Source organism: Melanotaenia boesemani, chromosome 19 (genome assembly GCF_017639745.1).
Source record: "Melanotaenia boesemani isolate fMelBoe1 chromosome 19, fMelBoe1.pri, whole genome shotgun sequence".
Classification (NCBI taxonomy): domain Eukaryota; kingdom Metazoa; phylum Chordata; class Actinopteri; order Atheriniformes; family Melanotaeniidae; genus Melanotaenia; species Melanotaenia boesemani.
The window spans coordinates 22,546,466-22,565,267 of NC_055700.1; the positions used below are offsets into that span (position 1 = coordinate 22,546,466).

At 40.4% G+C, this 18,802-nt stretch overlaps 1 protein-coding gene across 4 annotated transcripts in view; it reads left to right on the forward strand.

Annotated features, from left to right (window-relative positions):
- Positions 1 to 18,802, forward strand: part of rxraa (retinoid X receptor, alpha a) — a 115,223-nt gene that overhangs the window by 89,725 nt on the left and 6,696 nt on the right. The window contains exons 4-8 of one of the 4 annotated variants that reach the window (XM_041970411.1): positions 454 to 613; positions 3,340 to 3,519; positions 7,553 to 7,737; positions 14,503 to 14,632; positions 17,267 to 17,399. In XM_041970411.1, coding sequence (XP_041826345.1) covers positions 454 to 613; positions 3,340 to 3,519; positions 7,553 to 7,737; positions 14,503 to 14,632; positions 17,267 to 17,399 — 788 coding nt within the window. The remainder of the gene's footprint in view (positions 1 to 453; positions 614 to 3,339; positions 3,520 to 7,552; positions 7,738 to 14,502; positions 14,633 to 17,266; positions 17,400 to 18,802) is intronic. The other 3 variants (XM_041970412.1, XM_041970413.1, XM_041970415.1) reach the window with 3 other exon arrangements.

The window sequence follows — 18,802 nt, forward strand, 5'->3', positions numbered from 1 at the left end:
ACAGCTGCTTAAACAAATGCTACCTCTTTATTCTCCCCTACTGTTGAATTTTGCAGTGGAGTTATGCTAGTACTGAACATTTTGGAGCCAGCGGGGCTTGTTGAGATCATGAATTAAAGAGTGGCTGGGGTTGAGTGGTGTAGGATCCTGCTGCGCCACGTTTAGACCTTAAACAGGGGTGAAAAGGAAGGATGAGACAGACTGTGGTAGCTGCTTGAAGAGCCGATTAATCTCCATCAAATACAGAGCTTTCTCATACTAATTGCCCGTGTTTTAGGGTTTAACATCTTCTCTTTTCAGCAGATCTCACTGTTTTGGTTTTCTATAAATGTCATGAGGTAATCATCCGGCACTGGCGCGCCGGGCCTGTGCGATGAAGTGTGTGTGATATTGCCGGTTTTGAGTTCAGGGGTCTGTTTTGTGACCTGGAGGCGTGTGTGTTTGTGTGTGTTGATGTTTCAGCTGAACTCTCCAATGAACTCGGTCAGCAGCACGGAGGACATTAAGCCCCCGCTGGGCCTCAACGGCGTGATGAAGGTGCCAGCCCAGCCCTCAGGCACAGCTCTGTCGCTCACAAAACACATCTGCGCCATCTGCGGTGACCGCTCCTCAGGTGAGTGACATTAGACAAGACGACCGTCTACAAGGGAAGTATTGAACCAAAAACCTTTCATTTATGAGTGTATTTATTGATTTGTTTTATTCTTGTGTTTTATCCTGTAAGGTGACCTTGAGTGTCAAGAAAGGTGCCCACAAATAAAACTTATTATTATTATTATTATTATTATTATACTTATTACAACACAGGCGATAGAAAGCTATTTGTTTTTTGTCAAATTTCTAGCGTTAAGTTGTAGAAATCTACTAGAAAGCAGCTAAACTTTGTTTTACTCAGTGGCAATGAGAAGAGGAAGTGTTTAAAATACTCTCTCATCAGCTGAGAGGCCACAAGTTTCCATAATTACCAAATTAAGTGAAAGTAGAACTACTCATCAACTGCACATGCTAAAGCCTGAACTGTAAACACACTAAGAAACCTCCAAAGAAGATCCATAGTTGAACTTTGGCCAGAGAACAGCTCTACTGACTTCTTTGGCAGAACTCCACACTACAGCTTCTCGCTGTGGGAGACCTTCCTGAAAGCACCACAGTCAGTGGAATTTCATTTTACAAATCTAAGCTAAATGGCAGGAAGGCCAGAAAAAAAGCCACTCCAGCAGCATAAAAGCACATGAAAGAAGCAAAAATCTTAAGGCAAAAGATCATATGGTGGGACAAAACCAAAAACCTCAAATCTGCTTCTACTGGAATAGAGAAGTGCTGTGTCTGGTAGAAACCATCCATAGCCCATCACTCATGTCATGGGTGCCCCGACTGGGAAGGAGTCTGCAAAGTATATATATATATATACTGCACAGCTAGAGGGATTTATAACAATATCACTGTGATGATGCACATGTGAAAATGAAATTATACTCTGTCAGTTTTTTTTTTTTTTTTTTTGCATATCAGTCTGGAAAGGGTTATAAAGCAATTTCCAATTTCCAAAGAAAATAAAAGCTTATTCGCAAGTGGGGCGCAAGGACCCTCCTAGAGGTCAGAGTACAATACAAAAAAAGCCCATTAAACCAAAGGCGACATCTAGACCAGTGGTGGGGAAATCCAGGTTGAGGGGAGCAGTCCTGCAAGTTTTTAATGTTTCCCTGCTCCAACACACCTGATTCAAATCAAATGGATCCACCAGCTTATCAAGTTCTACACAGTGACTCACTAATTTAAATTAAGTGTGTTGGAGCAGGGAAACATTGAAAACTTGCAGGATGCAGACCAAGGTTCCCAGACTCTACACTAGACTACAGGCTAGTCTTTCAGTCTTTTCAGTTAGCATGTTAAATGTCAAAGTTTATGACGGTACATTTAGAACAAAAACTGAACAAGTATGACATCTTACACAAGACTGTAGGAACAATGATCCTCATTCACCAACAGTTTTAAAAACAAATTTGTGTCAGAGTCCTACTAATGCACTTTTTTTTTCAGTTGTGGGATTCAGCAATATTTTCAACTGGCCACCCAGTACACAACGTCCCCATATACAGCTAAAGACCAAAACACAGTCAGAGGGGATTTAATTTTATTGCTGGTCTTCTTAACACCATCAGTGCAACAGAACGCACACATGTGCATTGAAAGTTATGTTTCCTCACCTCTTTCTCCCCTCTATTTAAACCCGGCCCTTCAAGTTAGTACATCAGCTTACAAAGAGATTGGTATTCCTCTAAATTCATCAAAGAGCAAAATTGCAAAAAAATTTCACAGTGTAACAACACGTACACGAGTCTGACATACAGTTGTCTTTTTAAACAAAGAATTAAAGAAAGTTTTTGAGAAGATATTGGTGAACGAGCCCGATGAGATCAAAATTAATCAATTTTAGTCAATCACAGAGTTTGAAGATTTTTTTAAAATAAAAAAGGAATTTTAAAGATGTATACAATAAAAAATTAAGCAAAATAAAACATCAAAGAATGTGTGCTAAAATGTCCCTCACAAAGTGAGGACTTGTTTGCAGAGTCATCTCATTTGTTTGTTTTCTTTCTGTCTTACATGGCAAAAGAAAAAAGTTTGTGTTCAGATATTTTTCTGTGGATAAACCGTGAAAAGCCTCTAACTTTAGGCTGAAGGTGGATATTCAATTCATGGGACAGTTTTGCTGTCGTCCTGCGTCATCGCTGCTGCGTGCACCCAAGGGGGAAAGTCAAAATAGTGTTTAATAGCCAGTCATGCTTCATTTAGCTGTGCTCAGAGGCTTTATTTATCTTCTCTGGTGGTCCAACCAGCAGAGAGCGAACAAAGAAATGGTTTGAGCAACACTGGAGAATGCAAATGGGCTCCATCCGTCAAAAATAACAAAAAAAGGAGCTATTAGGAAATACAGACATGAGAACGGGGGTCCCCCTACAGCTCGCCTTCATTAGGCTCATCTTTTTCTCTTTTCTTTTCTTTTCTTTTCTTTTCTTTTCTTTTCTTTTCCTTTCACCTTAGCCATGTAAACTCCAAACACGGTCTGTTCACTTTAGTAGTTCTCTGATCATAATTGCTCTTTTGTTCTCTCTGTTTGTGTGACTGTGCATTAGGACTATAAATGATACTGTGATCTCAGTGGGAATAGCTGCTAATGAAGTTACAATGCATTCCATTCTCTGTTGGTGTTCTTGTGGTCGTGGGGTTGCAGACACTGTCACCAACGTTACCATCTCAAGTTGGAAATGTGACCCCGGAAGCATCTCATAGACAAGCCATCACTGTTTCTTTTCTCTTTTTTTCTCCTCTCTCCAGGTAAACACTATGGGGTTTACAGCTGCGAAGGCTGCAAAGGTTTCTTCAAAAGGACTGTACGCAAAGACTTAACCTACACCTGTCGCGACAACAAAGACTGTGTCATTGATAAACGCCAGAGGAACCGCTGTCAGTACTGCCGCTACCAGAAGTGTTTAGCCATGGGCATGAAGAGAGAAGGTACAGCACATACCGTTGAGGATCAAGTCCCACTTACCCATACCCTCAAATCTGTAATAATCCACTTAAGCACACATTTAAACCAATATACAGCCTCTATTTCAGGTAATCAGCAGCAGTCCAGTAAGCAGTATGTATATTTTTGTATTGTGGTCAATGGGAGCACAGGAAGCCTCAGAACTGTCTTCAGTTGGTAGTGTTGATTATGATACTTTGTCAGTACTGTACCTATATGTAGAGCAATGGAAAATATAAGGCCAAAATAATAATAATAATAACTTAAATTAAATTAAATTAAATTTGGTAGGTGAAAACTGATGCACAGCTGAAAAGGTGCATGCCGTCTGATGTATTAGATAAAGTTCCTTCTCACTTGCACATGAAATTTTTAAAGAAACCCCTGCAGCCACGAAGAAAATATTCTGCTCAAAATTCCACTTTTGGGGGATTTATTCTTTTCAGCTGTTGTGGAGTCAAGAAACCAACGCTGCTGTTGGAACAGAAGGGTTAAAAGAACAGATAATCCTATAAGACTTCACAATGGTGGTGTGTGCAGCAGTGCTCCTAATGCAGTATTGGAGTTGTATGGAAACACTTACTTAGGCTCTCTGTTTCCGTATGTTTGTCATTTAAAATAAAATATTAAAAGCAAACAAAGAAAACTGCAAAGAGAGATGAGAATTTGGTACTTTTCCAATAATGGGTTCAGACTAAATGGGCTACCCCGCTGAAGGCGGGAAGACTTGTGACAGCAACGTCTTGTATTTCCCTCCATTCCCAGATCAGATGTTTGTTGTACAGAAAATGAACTTCTTGTACAACTTCTAATGCTTGTTCTGCATTGTCATTTTCTGAATAGTGACACCTCTTTATGAAGAGGATTGCAAGTCCAGGGCATCTCACATGCCGTATGAATGGTTACAGCACTGTGTTGACATCACAGAACATAACAGCAGATAGGTCGAGTGTCCGTGGGAAGTTTCCAGTAGAGCTTTTGATCAAAAGAAGGAAGCTGAGGGGATATGGACTCTTGGTTACTTCCTTTTGGAGTGTTTTTTTTTTTTCTTTTTTTTTTTCCCAAGCATACCCAGCTGGAAAAAGACCTCGGAGAGGACCTATACCATGCTGGTAGGATTATGTACACGTATATCCCTCCTGGATTTGGATTGCCTCAAGATCCCCCAGGATGACCTGAGGAGTGTTGCTAATGGAGAAGGAGGTCTGAGTTTCTTTACTGAACCTGTTTCTGCTCTGGGATCAGAAGAGGCTGGATGGATGGATGGATGGATAGATAGACAGATAGATGGATAGATGGATGGGCGGACGGACGGACGGACGGACGGATGGATGGACCGATGGTTGGGTACTTCTCCCTTCCCATTTGTTGGCTGTATCACACTGCCAAAATGAGCTATCTTAATATAAGGGAATAAAACATTTAATTTGAGAAAATTCCGACTATAAATAAGTGAGTCATCTGCCACTGCAGTGAGATAATTTCACTTGGTTAGATTTCCTGAAAGAAGTAAAAAATATGTAGACTTTAGACAAGTGAGAAACCTCTTAAAACAAGCGGTAAGACTCATTCCAAGCCCTTTATTAAGTAAGAAAACCTCAAAACCACCCTGCCAATGCTCTACCAGTGTTATTTATTTCTTACTTTGAGAGAAAATGTACTGAAACAAGAGCAACTAAATAACATTCTTTTGAATTCAAGAATTGCTATTCTGGTTTTTTCACCTTATTAATAAACCCCTTTTTTGCAGTGTATGACTTGGTACTGGGAGGTTTTAAAACAAGTGTTTTTATAGCTAAAATTGGGTGTGAAAGATAAAATGTGGTTTCAAGCAGTGTCTCATTGAGATGATTTGGCTTACTATGCATGTAAATAACCAATTAAGGATTTAGCAAATAAATAATAAACAAAAGACATACTCAAAACATGATTAATAGTCTTACACATTCTACTCTTGACTAGTATATCACCCTCAAAACAAGATCAAAAAGACTTTTTGGCAGGATAGAAGACTGTAAGACTGTTAGCCAATTAATGAAATGCACTGATGCTTCTCAAATGGGCAACATCAGCATCTACCTTATGAGTTCTACTTATAAATGACTCATCCCTCTCAAGACCACGTCACTGCCCTGACTCTGAGCTCATAGCATCTTTTATCTGCTGTTTCCATGCCTTCTAATGACCATCCCATTTCCACCCCTTGATTTCCACCATTTCTTTGTGCTTCCACTGGAAAGTTAACACAGCACATCTGGAAACAGCTGGCACCACTTGTTGCTGTGGCGATTTCTATTTTTTTTTTTTTTTACCTAACAGTGTCATATTTTCTGAATGGAGGAGACAGACTGAAGTATACAGGAATGGCTTAATGATGCTTGTTGCCCTCTTCAGGATTAAAGCGTGACTCTCATTACACTGAGTTGGTAAACGTTGTTAGCGACTCACTGCGGAGCCATATAGTAAATCGGCCTTGAAGCGTGACTGCAGTGTGCTTAAGAACAGGAAGAGTTTTTGTTATGTGAGTTGAAGAAAAACAAGCTTTGAGGTGTGAGTTTTAACACTCCATGTAGGTGTTAAAAATATTAGGGCTCTCAGCAGTGCTCTTAAGCACTCTTTCGCACATTGAACATATCAATCAATGCTTCTCTCCATTATGGTACCGCAGTTATTTTCAATGGAGAGCGCATAGATTATGTGTGACGTCCTGTAGAGGGTCTGTTCGGTCTGAACCACATTTTTCTTGACCTTTTCTTGCCCTCCTGTCCCTCATCACCCCCTTTTTTTTTATTTATGTCATTGTTGGGCTTTTTACTCCTTTCAAGGATATTATCATTTACTGCCTCTTGCCTCATTCTGTGTGCCGCCTAAGCCTCCCCTGCACCCCGAGGGCTGCGGTTAGAGAACAAGGCAGCAGTAGCCCAAAAGCCTAAGCGAATCCACAGAAAAACAGGATTAAATGAATTTATGCTCTCTCAGTCAGGACAGGAGAGAAGGAGGAGGAGGAGGGAAGAATAAAGCTAACATGATTTCAGCCCTCCTCACCTCTCCGTGACTCCAACACAAGTATTCTACCCTTGGGCTGACCTCCACTGCCAGACAGCAGTTCCTCTAAAGCAGGGCCCCTTTCTCCTTCTCCTCTAACAACCTCTGCTTCCCTCTTCCCTCACAACAAGAACCTAGGCTTCTCCTGTTCAGGACATGAAATAGAAACCAGAGGAGGAAAAATCTAAGACAGGTAGTCCTGACGGCCGTCAGGGTGTAGAAATGAACCTAGACGCTGACTTTGAATTTCTAATAAGCCTTTTATTATTATACAAAACTTGTTTAAAATGTTTTATTAATCCAAGCTTGGAAGAAAAGAACACAATACACATGTTTTTTCCCCCCTCTTTCCCCTGGTGCTTTGAGTGGGTCGAGTTATAGCCTCTTTTGAAAAGACAAAACACGGATGAATTTTCTGCGCTGGAGGGTGAGCATGCGGTTTCTGTGTGTCTGCAAACTGTTTCCTGTTTAGACCAGTTGAGCCAATCAGATGACAGAACCTGTTGAAATCTGTTTCTGTTCACAACAAAAGTCCACTTTGATTTGTGCAGGGCTTTTTTTCTTGTTCTTTTTTTTTTGTTTATTTGACTTTAATCATGGTGCAAGTAGTGAATGAAAGGCATTTAATCTACGATTAATGTTTTATGTATAAGAAGAAAGTGGCTGTCATTGAAAGCGACATCAAAAACCTTTTTTTTTTATTTTAAAATAAGGCTTGAACATTTCTATGCTGCTTCGTTTAGGTCTTTCATTGCTCCATCTTCACTGTTTAAATTATTATTAATAATTGAACTCAATCAAACGAGTTGATGCTTCTAATCAGTGTTTACTCAGACAGATTTCATCACTTTAATCAACCTAACTAGTAGATCGAGAGAAAATCGAGACTGAAACAAACCACAATTTCAGTTTTATTTAAGTTGTTTACTTTTGATCTTCATGCTGTCAAACAGCAGTAGTGACCAGAACCAGTTTTGTTACATGCAGCCGTTCAGGAGGAGCGCCAGCGAGCCAAGGACAGAAATGAGAACGAGGTGGAGTCCACCAGCTGTGCCAACGAGGACATGCCTGTGGAGAAGATCCTGGATGCTGAGCAGGCAGTGGAACCCAAAACGGAGACCTACATCGAGGGTAGCCTCGGCGTGCCATCCAATTCGGTGAGGTTTTTTCTGTTTTGACACACAACTACCGTAGTGCAACAAGTCCTCACTTTGTGTGCATGTTCATGCTCACAGGAGCACACAGATAAGGCAGATTTACCCAGGGCTGTTAAAAAAAGAAATGTTTTCCCACGCATTTACTCCAACAAAATGCTCATTAATCTGTATTTTTACTAATTTATCCCTCTTAAATGTTCGCTTCTGACAGTGAAGTGGTCACTTCAATTACCCTGCCACCATAAATTTGTCAAGTGCGCTTACCGTATTTTCTTGATCTCACCCGTGCACCTAACTTTTCCCAGATTTTGGTGTGAGATTTTTGTCCTCCCAGCTGTCTGTCTGCATATTCTGTGTTCATTCCCCCCTAACACAAGCTCAGAGAAGAAAATCACCATGTCAAAAGTCAAACCTAGAGAGTAGGTGGACCTTTGCCTCTGATTGGCTCAGACACAGCTGTAGCACAGCACAGCGAAAGGCATCCAGTACCATGAAAAATCATAGCAAAAGAAATTAGGCCGATAGATAAGGGTTGTCTTTCATTCTGATAAATACAGTTGTGTCAAATCCACATATTTCTGATTCCCAATGTTGTCATGACTCTGAGATAACCACACAGACATCAGTCTCCCCCAGTCTCTGCTAAAGCTGCTAAACCCCGGGCTTTCAGTAGAAATGGTGTCCGACTCAGCGCCAAATTCAAATTTGCACCAGGGAGACAGCCAAACGTTAAACAAAGCAAACATGGTGTACTCTCAGAAAAGGCTGGTGAGTTCATTTTCCTTGGCTCAGGTAGAATCAAATAGACGATGCAATGCACTGCACATAATGTGGGGATTGTGGTCCAAGTGTGGCCGGCACCAGTGATTTAGTTAGCAGATCCATAACATTCTGCACTGAAACTATGATGAGTACTGAGATGTGTGACCAAAATGGCCCCCCTCCCTGCAGCACCTCAACAACAAGAGCAGCAATCAGAAGCTCAGAGGAATCAGACATAATTACCTAAATCCACGTGGTGTATAATGTAGCCAAAGTGGGGCATGTAACTCCTGTTGTCATTAGCAGCACAGCCTCATGAGCTGCATTCGCCTGAGCTTTCAGGTCATTTTTAAAAGTAATGCATTTTTTCTACTAAATATTTGTGCTATAAATAAAGTTAAATATTTTCCAATACCTCATTCTTAGAATAATTTAACCCTTGTGGGCCACTTCACATTTACCACCTTTATGGATCATTAGAGGATAAAAAATAATCATCTCCCTGAAACTGTTTTAAAAACATGACAGCTTAATATTTTTTTCCAATTTTTTTTCTCAGATCTTCCAGTCAACTTCAGTCCTAATCAAAACAACCAAATATTTAATCATTCAAATTATTTTGACCTTTCATATGCCGATTTGATTACATTATGTCACTGTTTTTATTCAAGTAAAATGTGTTATTTTCCATTATAATACCTGTTAGATGGATGGATTTTTAAGAGAACAATCAGTGAACTAAATATTTTTAAGATAATTTCAAGATAAAAAAAATAAATTAAGAAAAAAATCCAAACATGTATTTTTTCGTAAATAAATGTGCAGTAAATATGACTTATTTATTCCAGCTTCACTGCAAGTACACCTTAGAGACACCAGCTTCTTCTCTCCAAAATCTTCCTGGAGCTTTTCCACCATTGTCCACGAGTTGTTTTTAATGTTTCCCATCTGTGTGTAGTTATTGTGTCTTACATTAAACCATGGACTCCAGGAAGAATAAACTTACAGTCAAATCAGCTTTGTCTGAAAGAGGAACATCAACATCAAATGTTCATAATTAATGTGTATTAGCTTGGCTTGTATGTTAAGCAAGTGGTTATTTATCACTGCTGGTCGACAGGCTGCTTGTTGTGTGGTTCAGCCTTTGAGCTTTTCACCTTCTCAGTTCAGCTGTGAGTTTCTGTCTCTATTCCCAGCATCAGCTGGGCTGCCTTTGACATAGAGGAGACTGAGAGTGATGAATAATGCAACAGACAGACTGTTCCTGAAAGCATCTCACAAAGCCGTCGCTTTCCCTGGAATTCTGCAGGAGGAGCTGTGCAGAGTGGGAAGCGAAGGTCTTCAGGGGGAGAAGTGTCCTATGAAGTAAAGGTAGAACTGTGAGAACTGTTATGGGAGCTGTTTTGGAGGAGGGGGTGTTGGGATTCACTCTGACGCTCTGATGCACGACTGTGTTTAGGCTCAAGCTGTAGTGGGTCCCTCGACACTCATTGGGAAAAGAATGGGGGGGGGGAAGCCAGAAGCAAGACACATATCCAAGTAAATCTACAGAGCTGGGTGCTGGATCAGATAAGTAACACACAGGAAAAATATAGACTGATCTGCACACCACAGAGATCTTGTATTGGATGCTCCAAACACCTCAACATCACACCAGGAGCACAGAGAAAATGCTCCAAAAGGCTTCAGAAGAATAAAAACTGAAACCAACTAGGTAGCTAATGCTGGGAAATGTGCTTTTTCCATCCACTTTAAGTGGAATCCAACTGGGATGATTTGATCATGTAAGGATCCTGCATACAGCTCATGGTGGAATTTAATAAAGGAGCCAAAACATAGTCCCTCCTAACTTGAACACCCCATCAAGTTGACTGTTGCCTCCAAGACTGTTAGTTTGAGAAAGTGAGTCTACCACTTACTCCAGTAGAGAAAATGAGCTGGATCTTATTAAAAGTATTTGCTGCTGAATCTTTGAGTCCATGAGCTTCTAAAGGATGTTAATACTCATATTTGGATGTCCAAACAGGTGGCTTGTTTTCAGATTCTTTCTTTAAAGAGTGCTGACCCTTTAACTAAAGTAGAGCCTGCAGTTTTGCCAGAGTATTGGCATTCAGGCTGTCTGGACCACAAGGACTCCCCTTCTCTCTGAATGCAACCCCCCTCCTGCCAGGCCTCCATTGAGAGGCACTGCCCCATGCTATAATTAATCACAGGGCCCAGGTCATGAGTGTACACCATGAATAGGCCACTGCCACTGTCTAATGGCCGGGGTCTGGCCGAGCTGAATGAAAGTGTGTTTATCTCATAGTGACCTAGAACAGGAGTTAAACAGGCGTTAGTAACATGCCTTCAGTCAAAGAGGAGAGGTCTTCTCTTCAGGAGGAGGTGGAGAGTGGATTCCATCATTCACCAATCCTGAGGGTGTTTTTTTTTTACTTCTCTGCTCTATTTTTGGTGTTATTTCTGTTCGACTGCATCATTGCCTTTTAATTAATTTTTTTAAAGGTTAACAAAAAGGTTCCTGTCTTTTCCCTTAACTTGAGGAGGTTGTTGTTTTAGCAGTAATTAGCTGATGATTCGTCCCCACTTTGACGGTCTCAAATCTGAAATAAAGAAAATGGGACACTCGAGCAAATCATTTTCATACCAATCTGTGTGAGAACCCAATTTTCTCTCTGTTGTCACGCTAGTAATGTCTGGTTCAAGCAGAATGATGAAAAATTGAAAAGCAAATCTTTTCGTCTCCGCTCCTCAAGTGATGAAAATTTCATAGGACAGTATGCAAGCCTGGCATTTCTCTAAGTAGCTGGGATGATGACAGTGGATCGTGCTTCTACTTTAAATCCTTAGATTTGCCTGGAATGAAGACAGTTTTGTTTAAGTTCATTTTATTTCTGTTTTGGCCCAAAAAAAATCTGCTTCGTATTCTACTTTTTTAGATTTCCCCTTTAATACATGGAGGTCAATGCTTGCTTGATAGCACCCCAAACACCACTCAGGGTCCTGAACAGTACAGTAATGTGATGCAGGAGAATTGTCTCAGGAGTAAGACAAAAGTGTAAGCTCCTGTCCCCTGTCATTTCCACCAGCAGAAGCAAAGAAACCAGGTCAGTGTAAACACAGCTAAGATAGCCATACAACATTCATGAGGCTCGCCATGTTTAACGAGAACCCAGGGACTTGTATTCTTATGAGAAAAGGAGGGGGTGGTTAACTCAGTGGAGCCCCCTTTTGTTTTTTTTTGTTTTTTGCCCGGTCCGCCGTTCAGAATGAATTAGCCAAAATCTGTTTGTGTTTCTAAGAAAACCGACTCAGGAAAAGTGTCGCGCCAAGCTGCCCACCGTCTCCCACAGAGATCAGATGCTGAAATATTCATAAGGTGCCTGTTGTCTTACTGCCCCTGGATGACGGGAAAAGAAAGAGAAACAAATTTTTGTTTCTAAAACTGCGTAGCTTTTGTCTGGGATAAATTTTATATATATTTCAGAAGCAGTCACTGTGAATCACACTACAGGGAGGGAACATGGAGAGGATGGGATAGTGTTTGGCTTGAATTATTCTGAACAGAGAAGGTGAATGCAGTTCCCTTTTCTCCTTCATCTTGAACTTATCTTCTCCTGAGAGCTGCATTTGAGCGTGTAGCATCGATCTGTGGGATTTGGACTGGAAAGTCAGGGAGAAGTTAGACTGTTTTTGTCAGTGTAACTTCACTCAGGGATACTTAATTTAAGGATGTTTACTTGATTTGATATTATGCAGAAACGTGCGTGCACAGAGTCCTTGTTTACACATATGCATATCAAGGGTTGTACTCTTGGGATGACGGTAAAGATTGACGGTATTGTTTTGGACTCCCGCCCCCCGCTCCCATCCATTGAGTTAAATCTCAAGCCATCTGCATGTGTTGCATTAGTATTCTAATCTCCTCCCTGTGGGTGGAAGAATGATACCTCTCAATTTAATGCAACAGGACAGTTCAGGAGACGTGGCAATTGCCTTTGGATTGGTGCAAACAATACTTTTATTTCCTTTGTGTCATCTTACGGTCATTTGAAGCATTTTCAAACTTTTCTAACCATAGCATCATGTGATAAAATCACTTCTAAAGAGACTTAAAAACTAAGCGCATGGAATACAAAAGCATGGAAAATCTTTGGGTTTCAATATCGTTAATGTTTTCTCACACAGTCCACAGCACCACAATGTCAGATGCAGGTTCAGATCCAGGTTGGCAGTCCAAATAAATGTCTATTTTTATTTTGCCCACCTGAAAACCATTATATCCTTCATAAAAGTCAAAAAAACTCTGTTTTAATCACTTTTAATCACACATAAATAAGGAAGTACTTCCTTTTTTATATTTCACCTTTCAAAATATATATATCAAAGTATACTGTAGAGCAGGGATTCCCAATGTTGGTCCTTGGTGTCCTGCAGCATTTAGACATTTCCCTGCCCCAACACACCTGATTCAAATTAAATGGATCTCCAACACCTGGATATCAAGCTCTGCATAAGCCTATTAATGAACCATTAATTTGAGGCAGGTGTGTTTCAGCAGGGAAAACATCTAAAACCTGCAGGACACCGACCTTTGAGGACCAACACTGCTGTAGAAGATAGGGAGGCAGTGTGGCTGACTTAGCAACAGGGTTACATAAGAATACTTGGAAGATTTTATTAGAAATTTCCATCGGCTTTATGCACAACCTGAAACTTTTCAGTGATTTTTTTTTCTCTCAGGCGAGTGGATATAGAATTATAATATTCTAGATGTGATTTAAAAGTAAGCATATTTGATCCTAACCTGTGGCTCTTAGAGAATTTTTCATCCACCTTGTTATGATAAGCATGAATACAAAATTTCATACATTTTTCTAAACTGCAGTTTTGTGGCTACTACAATAGGTGGCGCTGTAGAGCTAGCTTGACCCACACATGCATGAAACCCTGAAAATATCCAATTTTAGGCCTTCTCTTGGGGGAATTTGCATAATTTCAAGCGTTATTGTGCATGTCCAGACCCCCAAAGAAGTGATTTATTGGGGAGACGAAGCAGAAGAATAATAAATGTTGCCATTTTAATTTATATTGAACTATTGTTTTGGGTTTTTTTTTTTTTTTTTTTGTTTTTTTCCAGGAAAACATTTACCAATGCTCTTGCAGGCATTTTAACATTTGATCACACAACCTTATCGCAAATGTATGTCACTACAGCTGAGATTCCACCTGAGCCATTTAGGGCGCAAAGAGAAAAGAGGCTTTTTAAAAGCACTTTCCTCAGTCTCAGTGCCACAAGAATTCCCTTTCTATCTTTTTAGCTCCTTTTATATTCATGTCTCTTCATGGCTTACATAGATCCGATGAAGTCAAATCAATAAATCATTGAGGCTTTCTCCCAGATTCATGTCGGCCTTTTTATTTCTTTGAGGAACTTGTCTATGTTCCTATTCAGAGCGCTAAAAGGACACTAATGTGATGTCTATTAGCCAGACGGGTCCAATCTTTATTACAAGCAGTTCTGTGCTAAAACATTAATTATCATTATCCACATTGGGTGAAACTTTTATAGACCCTCTGCCTGGGGTGCTAATAAAGCCCCCTTTCAGCTCCTCAGTGCTTGTTCAGCAGTACAAAGTGTCAGTAGAGCCTCTCGAGGGCCTCTTGAGCTCCACTAGCCATCCAAGAGTGTTTCGGCTAAAAGGTCCCCAAAGAAAGGGTCCGCTCAGCAAAAGTTGTTTGTTCACCGGCAGTTCTCTGCAGGTATTTCCTCCACAAGCTGGGACAGAATCAATGTTTGTTATGTCTTCCTACTTGCCTCCCTCTTTGGAGGATATCTTTCACAGCATAGCAGTTATGTTGGTGTCAATGTGTGTGTGTGAAAGCACCGTGATTGGTGGCTCAGAGGTATCCCCAGATCAGCCAAAACCTACACGCAGACCAAAACAAAAATATAACACCTATTCATTTTACCTGTATTTTTGTGTCGGTTTCCCTCCACAGCCCAACGACCCAGTGACAAATATCTGTCAAGCAGCTGACAAGCAGCTCTTTACCCTGGTGGAGTGGGCCAAGAGGATCCCCCACTTCTCTGAGCTGCCGTTGGACGACCAGGTCATCCTGCTGCGGGCAGGTCTGTCAACACTGCTTAAACAAGTTCATGAAGTTCTTAGAAAGCAGATTTGAGTCTTGAGCCACCACTCTTTTCTTTTTATTTAGCCTCACATGAGAGATTTTTTTCAACAACTCTTGAGTAGAAGTTCTACAGGCTTTCTTAAGGTTGTCTGTTTATGTCCCAAAACACTGACCCATGAATCATTCAGATATAAGAGAAATCTCCTAGTTCAACAGTTGAACCAGTGTTGTATAATTCACTTCTATCTTTAGGCTCTTTTTTTACTAGCAACCTGTCGCAGGCATCTAATTTCTTTAGTTAACTATATAAAAATACCAAATATAACCCAGTTTGATAGTATTTTTGCACTGACATGATTCACAAAGAGCTATTAGCTGAAATTTGGACATATGTCAGCGTGATGTGCTGCAGTCCTGGAGAACAAAGGAATTGGCAGGCCTAAAAGAATTTTTACAGCTTTAACAGGACCTACGAGACTCATCTGACCTTCAGTTGATCAACTTACTGATCAGTGACACTTCATCAAACATGGGAAAGTCAAGAAAGGGAAAGGGCAGAGGGGGTGATATATGCCAAATGACTCAAGAACCAGACTGAAGATGAGTGTCAGCAGGCCTGATCACATCCTAAATCGTCCTCAGTGCCTGCATCTTAGTATTATGGAAGCAGTATATGATCGTCTTGACAGAAACAGAACAATAGGGAGACAAAATGTAAAGAAAAGCTTTGAAAAGTCCTTCAGTAGGTCAAAAACCCTGTTTTAACTTTATATTTTGCGTTTCAATAAATAATTTCACATATTTGCTGTTTCTATATGCAAAGAAACATGGGCCAGCTGTAGATAGAGTCCATAAAACACACAATGAATAGAGAGAAAATTTACAAATTCACAACGAATCTGGAAATGCTGCAATGTTGTCATTTAATTAAATGTAGGCAGATGTGTTTGGTAAACAGGTCACTGATGATCTTATGTAATGTAATGACAAATATCTTTGTGTTAAAAAAGAAAATATGTCACCATTTCCATGTTGTACGACATTGTTTTGTTAAAGACCAATAAATAATTATTGTAGACACAGTTAGTGGCTGTGGCATCATGACCATGTGTATACATACAAATGTGACAACATTCAAGGCTACTACAGTGTGATAAAGAGCTTAACTAAGATAATAAATAAATAAAGCCCTAAATAGCTCTAAATGCCTGAAAAAAATCCTGTGGCATTCAGTCCACTTTTAGTGTGGTAGAGAAGTTCAATTTTAATCAAGTGTGTTTCTGTTCAGTGTGTGTTGCTTTATAAAGCAATAAAAAAATAAATATAAACACACAAAAAAGAAACTTATGTCTTTCTGTGGAACTGATGTGAGCTTCCAGCTCCCTGCTTTGCATGTCACGCACTGAGCTTCCCATCCATTTCTGCATTTTCTAGCTTTACTGAATACTGGACCAAAACTCCTGTACAGCTTCAGTCAAACAAAACAACCTCATCTTTATTTTGTCTTATCAAGGTGTTTGTTCAAAACTGCAGAGGAAGTCAGGGGGTTGAAACCTCTCACCAGTAAAGGTTTGAATAGCTTTGCATCCCCCCATGGGTGCAGAGTTCATCTGAGTTTATGAGGAAGGAGAGTAACTCGCGATTTCTCTGCAGTTTTATACAAACACCCAAGTGTCTCCAGCCTCTCTGTGCTGTCTGCACTGCAGCTCCCTACTAAAGATGCTAATGCTAACTGCTAATCTATATCCAGGTGGAGAGCTCCTTGCAAAGCAGAATGTGAATAAGTTAATGCGGTCGGAACTAAGAATAACTCTCTTGGCCATGTGACCATAACATAGATCCACGATTACTTTATGCATCTGCTGTATGTGGAAAAAAGCAAGCTAACCGCTAAGCATCACAGAGGCAGCAACATGGAAGAGTGAATCATCTGTCACTTCTGCTACATTCACTAATGTCACATGCAGGAAGGTCTTTTGGGTTCTCTCTACACATTGCCTTGTTCCCTGCCTGTCGCTCCAGATTACACCATCATATTCTCCATCCAAAAAGAATAACAAAAATGCTCCATCATTCCTTGTCTTTTGCACATACAATGATGGAAAGACTTAAGCAAAGTGGAGGAAGACATTATTCTGCAGAGCTCGTATTCTCTCAGCTCTCAGGTTTTTTTCTATAAATAACCACTTTAGTTCTGCTGTATCACAGATAAAAGCATCCCAGCTCCTCTCATAGCCAGCTCAGCTGTGGAGAGAAGAGGCGAGTGTTGCCAGGCAGAACAGTTAAAGGAGCCCTGTCGCTCACACAGCGGCGTCTTGTGCCTTCATCTGCTCCCGGTGTCAGGCCCCCTGCTTTGGCACATCAAGCCTGTTGTCTTTATTGTGATGGCAGGCGCAGTTCATCCCTTTTACACGCTTGTCTGCTTAGAAAGCATGATTCAAATGTCTTAGTAATAACCTGATGCTTGTGCCTGAGAAAGCTGCGGGGTTTTTATGGTGCAGCGTAATTGATTCATTGGAATTCTGCCTTTTGTTGTCAGTTTAATTTTGCTTGAATGTGTGAACTTTGTTACTGGCATTTTTTTCTTCATTTTCATGCTTCTTCACAATCCCCCTTCTTATTTCTGCCTCAGGTTGGAATGAACTCCTTATTGCATCGTTTTCGCACCGTTCAATAGCAGTAAAAGACGGGATTCTGCTGGCGACAGGGCTGCACGTCCACCGCAACAGCGCCCATAGCGCTGGAGTCGGAGCCATCTTTGACAGGTTATTACCATATTACTGAACTTTATGGTTCTTTGTGATGTTTTTTTTTTTTAACCACATATAACTATGTTAGTTGTTATTTTTATTGCAATGAATTCTCTGTCAGTGTTGGGTGATTTACTATCGTTTTTAATCCATAGTGAGAAATCTTTGTTTTTTTGCTAAATTTTGTTATTATAATGAGTCTTTTACAAAAGAACTTTCATTTGTTTTTGGACAGCATGTGACATTTAGATTTCTTACAGTGTAATGACTTAAAATTACAAGGATTCCTTGTTGAGGGCTAAGCAGCACAGGAAGAGATTGACTCCAGTATATTAAATATGTACACATGGGTGCATCAGGGGTCTCAGAGAAACTCTGAGATGCTCAGAAAATGTCAGATGATCCATTCAACAAAGTTCAGTCTCAGTGAAGTCGGTGAGTGTGCAATATCACGAGTCTGCAGTGCGAGTTCAGCAGCATCACAACTATGGAAAGTTACTGAAAAGCCAATTCTTTACTTATTGCTTAACTCTTTACTTATTATCTTAAAATCTGAAAAAAACTCTCCTCCGACTGTTTATGAAACAAGCAATTGTGGCTCATGATATTAATTTAAACGTAATCAAGAATGAATTAAACTGAGGGAAGCGCATTAGCCATCCTTCTTTCTCAAGTGGAAGACGAGGTAAGAGGGACAAAAAGACAGGAAACCGACAACCAACCCTTCTCTAAAAACAATTTCATTTGAGGAGCATCTTACGAAAGGAAAGCCATCTGTACAGCAATCCACTCATCAGGCCATCATGGTAGAGAAGCCAGATTGAAAAGCAGATTGAGTTGTACGTTTCTATTTTCCAGTAGTGTGTCTTAAAGAAATCAGGGAAAATGAAAATCCCTGATTCTGTGGGAATCTGTGGGAAGTTGGATAGAAGAAAAGATGGGTGGAAACAGGGTGGTGTTTACCATTCTGTAGCATTTTCTCTTCTTTTAACAACTGTAAACGTCTGGGAAGTGAGGAGACAAGTTGCTGGAGTTTTAGGAGAGGAATGTTGTCCCTTTCTGGTCTGATGCAGGATTTTAGTAACACAAAAGTCCTGGAACTGGGTCTAAACTGCAGGCAGGCCAGTTCAGCACCCGGACTCTCATGCAAAGCCATGCTGTTGTGATGGATGCAGTATGTGGTTTAACATTATCTTGCTGAAATAAGCAAAGCCTTCCCTGAACGAGACGTCTGGATGGGAGCAGATGTTGCTCTAAAACATCTATTTGTACTTTTTACCATCAATAGAGCCTTCACAGATGTGGAAGCTGCCCACAATATGTGTTCTAGCATGGAAATTAGGTTGTAGATATTAAGGTTGTAGATATTAGGCACTGCAGAATAGGTCTGCAGTGCCTAATATCTTCAGGCTGAGAAG